Raw genomic sequence first — 12,354 nt, forward strand, 5'->3', positions numbered from 1 at the left:
CCACTGAAAGTCCAGGACGTCATATGACGACCTTGGGCGGGAAGTGGTTAAAGTGGTTGTAAACCCTTACAACACACTTTCACCTACAGGTAAGCCTAGATTAAGGCTTACCTGTAGGTCCTGCAAATATCTCCTAAACCTACATGGTTTAGGAGATACTTACAATTCGCCGTACCACACTTTAGAAGGGTCACGGCGTGTCGTTTTCATTAAAGCATGTACCGTGACTGGCGGCTCCCGCGCGCACACGTGGGAATGACGTCACGCTACTCTGGCCAGTCACGGAGCCGGAGTCCGTGACCCCGGAAGGAAGATGGACGCTTCCAGACGGCGAGGAAATCGGGGACATCGCTGGCTCCTGTGTCAGGTAAGTGACACATAATGGGCTACTATGCGATGCATAGTAGCCCGTTATGCTTTACCTTTGCAGGGAATGAAAGAGGAAGTAAACTCATCATGGTTTGCTTGCTCTTTAACTCCCTTGTCCTAGGGTGACAACATACATGTCTAAAAGCTTACACTTCTGGCATTTCCTTTACGTAAATCACAATTTAGTTATTTTTTTTCAGGAATTATTCTTGTTCATCCCATTTTCCTGCTTCTCTCCTACCTTCTACCGTCTCCTGGTCTTCTAATGATGGTTGAGAGGAACCAGACAGTAGTCCTAGAATTTTTGCTCTTGGGTTTCGGAAAGCTCCATGACCTCGCAATTTTAGTTTTTGTCTTGTTTTTAATTATACATATAATGGCATTAACCAGCAATTTCCTTGTCATTGTCTTGGTGGTGGTCAACCAGAGTCTCCATTGCCCCGTGTACTTCTTTCTCAGCCAGCTCTCTTTGTCCGAAATCCTCTTCACTAGTAACATTGTGCCCAACATGTTATGGCTGATACTGGTTGGTGGTGGTAACGTGTCTGTTAGCCGATGTCTTACCCAGTTCTACTTGTTGGGTGTCCCTACCATTGCTCAATGTTTGCTGTTAGCTGCCATGTCCTTTGATCGACAAGTGGCCATTTGTAAACCTTTACATTATACTATAATCATGACCTTTGGAAATCAAGTTCAAATAGTCATCTCTTGTTGGTTTCTGGGCTTCATGCTGTCATTTATAATATATATTTTCTTAACCAGGTTAGAGTTCTGCGGTCCAAATATTATCAATCATTTCTACTGCGATATTGCTCCAGTGGTAGAACTTTCATGTTCGGACGTCTCAGTTGTGGAATTGGTCACTTCTTTTGTGTCTTTTCCTGTCATCCTTTCTCCATTTCTCTTCATTTCAGCCACCTATATCTCCATCCTTCATACAATCCTGAAGATTCCAACCACCACCGGCAGACAGAAGGCCTTCTCTACTTGCAGCTCCCACCTGACCATTGTGTGTGTTTATTATGGAACCCTTACGTCCATTTATATTTTTCCACCGAGCAGTAATTCAGTCAATATAAACAAAGGTCTGTCTTTGCTTTACACCCTGGTGACACCATTATTCAATCCTCTGATCTACAGCCTACGGAACCAAGATATTCGGAGAGCCATCAACAAACATATTCAAATATGGAGCAGATTTCCAGCAACTTAGCCCTTACTTCAGATTCAGTACCCAACTGGGCAGGATCAAAGTTTCATTCAGAATTCTTTTTTCTATGTTCTAAGAGGAATGAGCGCACTTTCTCAAAAATATAAACAATAATAATAGCTATACAAGCAGCTCTATAGTTTAGTGTAAATGGTATTTGCCTTTCTATTTCCTTGCAGCCATGGCAATCTTGGTGTGTTTGCTCTCCCTGTACAGACTTCTGCAGAAACCTCATCTTTTGTGTTTGGCTCACTGTATTATTTTTCCCAGAACTTTGCACAGAGCTCGAAGACAAATTATGGACATCCCTTGAAATGCGAGTTTAATTTTTGGTGAGCCGATGTCATGCCTTCAGCAAGTGTTTATGTTCTTTTGTTTAACCACCTCCCGTCCGCGCTAAAGCCAAAAGATGGCTGCAGCGCGGACCTAATTTGCTAGGAGGGCGTCCAAAGACGTCCTCCCGTGCTCGAGCGGCCTGCACCCCCCTGCAGGGCACGTGCCGCGCGCTCTGTGATTAGCGAGTCTATGAAACTCAGCTGATCACAGATCAGAGTAAGGGGTCGGTCCCGACCCCATACCACATGATCAGCTGCCAGCCAATGACAGCTGATGTGATGTCAACAGAGCCAGTAATCGGCAAATTTTTCTCCTCGCGCTGATCACCCGTGGCTGTGAGAGAGTCACGTCAGTCACGATCGTGGCGAGCCTTTGCAGAGGCTTCTATGCCCAGCTGTGCCACCTACCAGTGCCCACCAGTGCCACCTATCAGTGCCTACCAGCAACACCTACCAGTGCCCACAGTACTACCCATCAATGCCCACAGCATCACCTAGCAGTGCCCACAGCATTATCTGTCAGTGCCCACAGTGCCACCTATAAATGTCACCAATCAGTGCCTCAGCCCCAGTGCTGCCTATCAATACCACCTTCTATAAACTCATTTGCAGGCAAATCTGAGAGACAGCAATTTATCCTTTACCACAGCTGTTCCTCAAGTAGAGTAGCTGATTGTAAGATTGGGATTATTTGAAATTACAGCTGTTTTCTATGGAATGACAGATAAATAATTGCAAGGAATGCCCATAGAGTATAATGGGAAGCAAGATGTGACCCGGAGTCAAACCCATTCAATATATCAGATTAATCATTAGCATACATACTCTCCATGTTCAGTGACAATGTTTAATATTGAGATGAAGCGGGATTATTATTGTTTTCTATGGATTGACAAAGGTGAATGACAGAAAGGAATGCCCATAGAGTATAATGGGAAGCAAAATATTAACTTTTTTTTTAAGGCAAATCTGAGAGACATATTGGTTTATCCTTTCCCACAGGTGTTTCTCAAGTAGAGCAGCAGATATTAATATTGATATTATTTGGGATTACATCTCTTTTCTATGGAATGACAGATGCCATATTTTTCGCTCCATAAAAGGCACCTGACCATAAGACGCACCTAGGTTTTAGAGGAGGAAAACAAGAAAAAAAATATTCTGAACCACATGGTGTACTAAAATATTTACCAGTGCCCATGAAATGCAACCTGACCATTGCACATAAATGCAGCCTCTCGTTGTCCACCACTGCAGCCTCTGTGCCCACCAATTGCAGCCTCTGTGCCCATTGCAACCTCTGTGCCCATTGCAGCCTCTTTGCCCACCAGTTGCAGCCTCTGTGCCCATTGCAGCCTCTGTGCCCACCCATTGCAGCCCTGTGCCCATTTCAGCCTATGTGCTAATTGCAGCCTCTCTGCCCACCAATTGCAGCCTCTGTGCCCACTAATGTCCGCCTCTGGATAACACGGCGCTCACCTCCCTCTGTCCTCTGGCGCTCGTATGTCACGAAGCTGGGTACTGTGTGCAAGGTCCCGCCCCCCTAGACCGGCTCTTGTGATAGGCGGAACATTGATTCAATCTATTATCACACGAGCCGGTCTAAGGGGGCAGGACCTTGCACACAGACCCAGCTCCGTGACATACGAGCGCCGGAGGACAGAGGGAGGAGAGCGCTGCAGGCGCAGGTAGGGCAGTCAGACCCTGCTCACAGGGGCTTCAGATGTCGTTCCTCCACTCTCCTGCCCCATTTCTGTGATGGCGGCGGGGGAGGGGGGGCGGTGCCTAGCATGCATTCGCTCCATAAGACGCAGAGACATTTTACTCCATATTTCTGGGGGGGAAAAGTGCGTCTTATGGTGTGGAAAATACGGTAAATAATTCAAAGGAATGCGCATAGAGTAGAATGGGAAGCAAAATGTCACCTGGACTGGGAACCATTCGATATATCTGATCAATATTTAGAAGACATTCTGTCCCTAATGAAAGGCAATGTTTAATATTGAGTTGAAGTGGGATTAGCATTGTTTTTTATGGAATGACGGGTGAATGACAGAAGGGAATGCCCATAGAGTATAATGTGAAGCAAAATATAAACTGATTTGAAGGCATATCTGAGACGCATAGCGATTTATCCTTTCCCACAGGTGTCCCTCAAGTAGAGAAGGATATAGTAATATTGAGATTGTGATTCCAGCGGTTTCCTATGGAATGACTGAAACATAAAAGAAAGGAATGCCCATAGAGTATATGGGAAGCGAGATGTGACCTGGAGTCAGAGCCATTAGTCATATCCAATCAATCTTTACTAGACATACTCTCTATGTTTAGGGGTGATGTTCAAATATCAAAATATAAACTTGTTTTCAGACAAATCTGAGAGACATAGCAACATCACCTTTCCCACAGATGTTCCTCAAGTAGAGTAGCAGATTCTAAAATTGAGATTATTTGGGATTACAGCTGTTTTCTATGGGATGACAGATAAATGATAGAAAGGAATGCCCATAGAGTATAATGGGAAGTAAAATGTGACCCGGAGTCAGAACCATTCAACATATCAAATAAATCTTTAGCAGACACTCTCCAAATTCAGTGGCAATATTTTAAAATCAAGGCAAATTGGATTATAATTGTTTTCTAAGGAAGGAAATGCCCATAGAGTATAATATATATCAACTCTTTTGCAGGCAAACCTGAAAGATATAGCTATTTAGAAGGGACATGTATTCCTTCTGAGACAACAGCCTCATTTAAAGGCTTTGCCTATTATTTAAGACAGTTTTTTTATGTATAAAAATTGAAGATGCAATCCCGATCTTTGCAATATTCTCTTTACTTCAAATAATCATATACATTGCAGGTAATCTGAGATAAGCGAATGCACAGTTTCGAACATAACAATGTTCTTCATCATGCACACATGCTGCTTGATGAAGAACATGTTATGGTCGAAACTGTGCAGTCGCTGATCTCAGATTACCTGCAATGTATATGAATATTTCAATTAAAGAGAATATTGGAAAGATTGGGATTGTATCTTCAATTTTTTTGATGTGTGTTTGTTGCAAAGGCGGTCCCCATTGGATGCAATCTTAAAAGAAGTATTCTGGCTACACTGCATAAGTGCCCCACCTTGATTTAACCCTTTAACAACCACGCTATTGCCAAATGATGGCTACAGCGTGGCTCGATAACTCAAGGAGGGCCTACTATGATGTCCTCCCAGAATCGCAGGCACGCACACGGAGTATCTGTGACCGGACCCGGCACATCACGGATCACGATAAATGGTCGCTGACAGCAGCCGTTTACCACGTGATCGCTCCGACAAATAAACAAACCGGCGTCATGTCCGTTTTCCCTCTCCCCTCCCTGTACCGATCGGCACAGTGTGAGCGGAGAGGGGAGAGATCGGGGCAGCAGCGCTGTGGGCTGGATCTGTAGTTCCCACAGCGCTGCTCTGTGTCCATTGCAGCATTCATCCACCCACATCCATGCTCAGGCATCCCATCCACCCCCATCCATGCTCAGGCATCCCATCCACCCCCATCCATGCTCAGGCATCCCATCCACCCCCATCCATGCTCAAACATCCCATCCACCCCCCATCCATGCTCAGGCATCCCATCCATTCTCAGGCATCCCATCCACCCCCATCAATGCTCAGGCATCCCATCCACCCCCATCCATACTCAGCCATACCCAGCAATACCCAACCATACTCAGTCTTACTAAGCCATCCCATCCATACTGAGCCATACACAGCCATACCCATTCATGCCCAGTCATCCCATCCATACTCAGGCATCCACATTCATGGCTCAACCATGCTCAGTCATCCCCATCCATGGCTCATCCATCCCCATTCATGCTCATCCATGCCACATCATTTATCATCGATGCCACTACAGTGCCTCCCAAACGTGTAATAGGTAGTCAAATTTAAATTTGAAATGTATTCCCCTAGACAGTGCTCCCTGCATGTTGGGCCTTTGTATGTGGCCAGGCTGTGGAAAAGTCTCTCACATGTGGTATCGCCATACTCAGGAGGAGTAGGAGAATCTGTGGCGTTATTTTTGCTATGTACATGCTATGTGTTCGAAATATTGTATAAATGGACAACTTTGTTAAACAAATTTTAAGAATGCGCTTTCATGATCTTTCCAAATTTAAAAAAAAAAATGGCATGTTCAAAAGACTTATTATGCCTCCTAGAATATACATTGGGTTGTTTTCTTTCATAATTTGGGTTATTTTTGGGGCATTTCCATTGTCCTGGTGCTCCAGAGGTAGTCAGAAAATTATGAGTCATTTATGCTCCTATAATGCCTGAAGGTGCTCACTGCATATTGCATATTGAGTAGCAGAATGGATTTTGGTGTGTAATTTGTGGTATGCATATGCTGTGTTTGATAAATAATCTGCTAACAATGTAATTTTGTGGGGGGGAAAAAAAAACCTTGATTTTACAAAGAATTGTGGGAAAAATGTACAACTTCAGAAAACTCACCATGCCTCTTACTAAATATCTTGGACTGCCTATTTTCTAAAAATGGGCCATTTCGGGGGGTATTGGTACTGTCTTGGCTCGTTGGGGTCTCAAGAAATGAGATAGGCCATCAGTACATTAGGTGTGATACATTTTTAGAAATTGGTACCATAGCTTGTGTACTCCATAACTGTCACACAGACCTAATTATATACACAGATTAGGTTTATTTGTACCAAAGATACGTAGCAGTATAAATTTGTGTGTGTGTGTGTATAGATATAGATATAGAGATTTATTATGTAGCACACTAGAGTTTAGGCTGGCTTGCTCCTCACAAATTTTCTTGCCAGGAGTAGTTTTCCTGGTTGATTGTTAGAGATCTATTAATTCCTCCCTAAGTCTGGCCTTGTTACACTTTTCTCTTCTACCTCTAGGTGGCTGGGCACTTGATGGTACTAGATACAAGAAGGGCAACCCATGGTCAGGTTATGGGTATATGGGGTATCTCAGCCAATGGGCAGGGGTTTTCTTTAATCCCTTGGCCTGCTGGGAGCACCTATATATTTAGGGTGGAGTAAGGCGATCTGTGCTCTGTGCCACCTGGACGGCTGTCTGGGTAGACATGTGTCGCATTGCTCTGGGCTGCTAGGCCAGAGATCGGGCCTATCCTGGGGACATCTGGCTGTTTGGATGTCTGAGAGCCTATCCAGAAACAAGAGAGCAGCACAGGGTTTGGATTTCAGCTTGCAGTCCAACCAGAAGTGACAGTTCTGCCGGCCGGAGAACCTGACAGTGGTCGGAGATAGAGGGGAAGCTGTCTCCACTAAGACCCCTTTCACATTGGGCTTTCACATTGAGCGCTTGAAAGAAGCTGCAACTGCAATCTCAATGTAAAAGCCCGAGTGCTTTCACACTGAGGCGGTGCGCTGGCAGAATGTCAAAAAAGAGTCCTGCAAGCAGCTTCTTTGCAGCACTTTTGGAGCGGTGAGTACACCACTTCTAAAGCGTCCCTTCCCATTGAAATCAATGGAAATCGCCTGCAAAACGCCTGAAAAGCGCCTGCAAAGAGCTTTTGTCAGCAGCGCTTTGTGGGCGCTTTTAACCTTTTATTTGGCCACTAGCAGGGGTTAAAAGCGCCCAATAACGCTCAAAAACACTGGTAAAGCTCTGCTAGTTCAAGCGGTGCTTTATGAGCGTTTTTCGGGCGCTGACATTGTAAAAGGGCTCTTAAAGCACTTGGGATTTCACATTGGGATTGCAGATGAGGCTTTCTTTCAAGCTTTTACATGCGTTTTTTTTTTTAACGCTAAAGTGCCTGAAAAACGCCTGAAAAACGCCCCAGTGTGAAAGGGGTCTAAGGGTCCATCCACCTTATTACCAGGGACCACAGTGAGTAACTGAAGCAAGTAGCGGAGCAGTATTCTCACCGAACAGGCACGGTGGAGAATCTGTCAACTTCTGACGGGGATCGAGCCAGCAGAGGTGACGCTTGTAGAGCAGCCTTGTGTACCAAGACAAGGAACGAGCAGGCCAGTGGGGTGAAGCTTGAGAAGTATCTGGAATGCCAAGCTAGGGACTCAGCAGAGATGCAGAGGTGACACTTGAGGAAGATACCACCGTGAAGATTGGAGGAGCTCAAGGGATTCAGTGGCAGTGAATCAGAGGGTCTAGTGAGAGACCAAGAGCTCAGTGTGCTGAAGAACTACAAGGAGAAGTTGTAGTGAAGGTGAAAGAAATGTTATGCTTTACGGTAGGGACTGTTAAAGACTGTTGGCATAGGAGACAGCATTCCTGCACGTGCAGATGTGGCATCTTGCTAGAGGCGTCCTATTGAAGTCTCGTAATCTGCTAATTGAACTTGCAACTACTTAAGGTTGTCCTGTGCTTAACCCTGTTTCCCCCAAAAAGTTTTTTTTAAGAGAAATAAACATCTCTTTTGCATTCAAGAAGTGTCTGGCGCCCAATAACTTTATACACACACACACAATATATGTGCGTGCAATGAGACTAATGTGCAGGGCTGGTGTATGAGACGGGAGTGATGTGCAGGGCTGCTGTGTGTGAGTGAGTGATGTTCACCCCATGACTAGTGATGGACGAACTTCCGACGGGACGTTTCGCGAACGCGAAATGCGAACGGACCCAAACGTTCGCGAAACAGAACGTTCGCCGCGGGCCCCATTGACTTCAATGGGAGGCGAACTTTGCAAACCTTCATGTCGAATTTGCGGCCACGTGGTAATTATTAGGGGGTAAAACGTAGTCCCACCATCTGGACAATGACATAATACATGTATGAGGTGAATTTGGGATCGATAACTACAAGCATTTTTATTTTATTTGGGAAATTGTTCTAACAATTCAGGACTATGGAGCTAATGAAGGCAATGGAGGAGAGGGAAGGTCAGGGACCAGGGTAGGCAAAGAAGAGGGTGCAGGAGATGATCACCAGCAGCGTGACATACCGGAATGACACATGCACCGTGATAGAGGCATCTGACAGCAGCACCGTAATACAGAGCACTGACAGCAGCACCGTGACATACAGCGCTGACAGCAGCACCGTGACATACAGCGCTGACAGCAGCACCGTGACATACAGCGCTGACAGCAGCACCGTGACATACAGCGCTGACAGCAGCACCGTGACATACAGCGCTGACAGCAGCACCGTGACATACAGCGCTGACAGCAGCACCGTGACATACAGCGCTGACAGCAGCACCGTGACATACAGCGCTGACAGCAGCACCGTAAGCAGCCCCAGGAGGAAGTCAGCACAGCACAGGGATGGTGTGATCCCCTCATAATAAGAACCCCCAGGAGGAAGTCAGCACAGCACAGGGATAGTGTGATCCCTTCATAATAAGAACCCCCAGGAGGAAGTCAGCACAGCACAGGGATATCATAAGCAGCCCCAGTAGAAATATGACACCGCTCAACCTCTTCAAAGAGGAGGGTAGGGGCATATAGTACGGTGTGCTTTTTTGGGTCAAGGAAGTGAGCCAAATGAATTAAGAAGGTCTGTGTGCTTGATTAAAAAAATAGTTTATAGACATATACATGGTCTACTGGTCACATGTGTTGAATTCCTCCGAGATCCATGCCTCATTCATTTTTAGAAATGTGAGGTAGTTAACACTGTGGTGAGCTAGGCGAGTACGCTTATCGGTCACAATCCCCCCTGCTGCGCTGAACGTCCTTTCGGACAGGACACTGGATGAGGGGCAAGCCAACAGTTCGATTGCAAATTGGGCAAGCTCTGGCCAGAGGTCAAGCCTGCCCACCCAGTAGTCTAGGGGTTCATCACTCCTCAGAGCGTCCACATCGGCCGTTAACCCAATGTAGTCGGACACCTGACGGTCTAGGCGTTCCCTGATGCTGGATCCGGATGACACCTGTCGATGGGTCGGCTGAAAGAATGACCTCATATCCGAAGTCACCAACACATCTTCAAACCGGCCTCTTCTTGCAGGCGCTGTTGGATTGGTACCCGCAAATCCTTCTCTGGGAGTGGGAATTGCTCCTCTGCCAGCGCACGCAAAAGCAGAATGCAGCATTTCTCGAAGCAAGGCCTGGAAGTGCTGCATTCTGACAGCCCTCTGCGACGGCGGTAACATTTCCGCCATTTTGTGTTTGTACCGGGGGTCTAAGTACGTTGCCACCCAGTACTGGTCCTTGACCCTCATGCTTTTTATACGGGGGTCCCTATTAAAACACTGGAGCATGAAGGCCCCCATTTGCACTAAAGTGGAAGCGGTGTGGTGGCCTGGCTCCTGCTCATCATCCAGGATAATGTCGTCCTCTTCATTCTCCTCTCCCCATCCACGCACAACAGGGATCCCAGAAAGGTTTAAAGCATGCTCTTCTTGCTCCTGCTCATCCGCCCCGGCACCATCCTCCTCTGACTCCTCATCAGACTCCTGTTGTTGACTTGTCTCAGATAGAGTAGCCCCCCCTGGGAATTCATCCAGCATTGCGACTTCCTCATCTTCCCGCTCCTGCTCCTCCACAGCCTGATCAATGACACGACGCAATGCACGCTCCAGAAAGAAGGCATAAGGTACCATGTCACTGATGGCGCCATGGCTGCGACTGACCAGTTTGGTGATCTCCTCAAATGGCCGCAGAAGTCTGCATGTGTCGCGCATGAGCAGCCACTGGCGCGGTGAAAAAAAACCCAGCTCCCCAGAACCGTTTCTTTCGCAGAGTTCATACAGGTAGACGTTAACTGCACGTTTCTGCTGGAGCAGCCTATCAAGCATATAGAAGGTTGAGTTCCATCGCGTCGGGCAATCGCAAATAAGACGTCTGACCGGCAGATGGTGTCGCCGCTGAATGTCAGCAAGGCGAGCCATGGCCGTGTAAGATCTTCTGAAATGGGCCGAGATTTTCCTTGCCTGCCGCAAGATGTCCTGGACCCCAGGGTATTTGACAAGGAATCGCTGCACGACCAAGTTTAAGACGTGTGCCATGCACGGCACGTGCGTGATTTTGCCCTGTTTCAATGCGCTAAGCAGATTGGCACCGTTGTCACACACCACTTTACCAACTGTCAAATTGAGCGGTGTTAGCCACTCATCTGCCTGTGAACGCAAAGCTGAAAGGAGTGCCGGGCCAGTGTGGCTCTTTGCTTCCAGGCACAACAGACGCAGCACGGCATGGCAACGTCTCACCTGGCATGTGGAATAGGTTCTGGGGAGCTTGGGCGGTGCAGTGGAAGAGACGCTAGCAGCGGAAAAGGAGGAGGCAGCTGAGGAGGAGAGGGAGGAGGATGGAGTAGGAGGAGGAGAAGAAGAGTCAGGCCTGCATGCAATCCGTGGCGGTAAAACCAAATCTACACGGGTGCCACGGGTTACATGCTTGACGGCCGTCAGAAGGTTCACCCAGTGGGCAGTAAAACTGATATACCTTCCCTGCCCGTGTTTGCTAGACCACGTGTCTGTGGTCAGATGTATCTTGGCACCGACACTGTGTGCCAGAGATACATTCACTTGCCGCTGAACATGGCCATATAGCTCTGGGATGCCCTTCTCTGAGAAATACTTCCTTCCTGGGACCTTCCATTGTGGTGTTCCAATGGCCACAAATTTGCGAAAGGCCTCCGAGTCCACCAGTTTATATGGCAGTAGTTGGCGGGCTATGAGTTCTGACAAGCCAGCCGCCAACCGTTGGGCAAGAGGGTTATCCGGCATCATCATTTTTTTACGCTCAAACATTAGGCCCACGGAAGCCTGCCTTTTTGCAGAAAAATGTGAGCTTGGCGTGATGGAAGGTGGAGTGGAGGACAATTGTGAGGAGAGAGGAGAAGGAGAAGTAGAAGACGAGGCTGGACGGTGAGAGCCTGCAGTGTGGCTTTGTGTGTTCCGTTGCTCCCACTGGGCTCGGTGATGGCTGCTCATGTGCCTTCTTAAGGCGGTCGTCCCTAGGTGAGTATTGGGCTTACCGCGACTAACGCGTTGACTGCAAAGATTGCAGATGGCAACGCTATTGTCAGCAGCGGACACGTTAAAAAAAGCCCACACTGCGGAGCCATGTGCCGGTGTCCTGGGAGCGCCAGATGTGACCGTACATGGTCGATGACTCGCTCCTGATACATTTGCAGTCTGCTTTGTCCCTGCTGTGCAATGTAAGTCATTGCTGCTTCTCCTCCCTATCTGCTGGTCCATATCTCCCTCTGAACTCCCCTCCTCTTCCTCTCTTGTGGGCACCCACGTGACATCACTAGACACGTCATCATCAACGTCACCTTCCCCACCGCTATAAGTAGAGATCTCGGAGTAGGCAGCAACACCGGGGACCAACCTCCTCCTTGGGCTGATCTGGGTACTGGCGTCAGACTGCTGAGTAGCGCTTGTTGCTACCTCCTCTTCCTGATCCAATACCAAGAGTGGCTGCGCATCAGAAATGTCCTCTTGATATGGATCGGAAAATAATTCCAGTGA

General features: G+C 47.4%; 1 protein-coding gene across 1 annotated transcript; it reads left to right on the top strand.

Moving 5' to 3' along the window:
- Positions 1-571: 571 nt before the first annotated feature.
- Positions 572-2,098, top strand: LOC143963858 (olfactory receptor 10A3-like). The gene has a single exon (XM_077473596.1). It carries the CDS (start codon positions 635-637, stop codon positions 1,580-1,582), a length of 948 nt encoding a protein of 315 aa, XP_077329722.1. The 5' UTR covers positions 572-634; the 3' UTR covers positions 1,583-2,098.
- Positions 2,099-12,354: the final 10,256 nt, after the last annotated feature.

This window comes from Lithobates pipiens, unplaced genomic scaffold (genome assembly GCF_037356315.1).
Source record: "Lithobates pipiens isolate NorthernLeopardFrog02 unplaced genomic scaffold, aLitPip1_a1.2 Scaffold_8, whole genome shotgun sequence".
NCBI classification, from domain to species: Eukaryota; Metazoa; Chordata; class Amphibia; order Anura; family Ranidae; genus Lithobates; species Lithobates pipiens.

Excerpts from the sequence above, each read along its gene's own strand:
- LOC143963858 (XM_077473596.1), top strand. The coding sequence starts at position 635 with ATGATGGTTGAGAGGAACCAGACAGTAGTCCTAGAATTTTTGCTCTTG.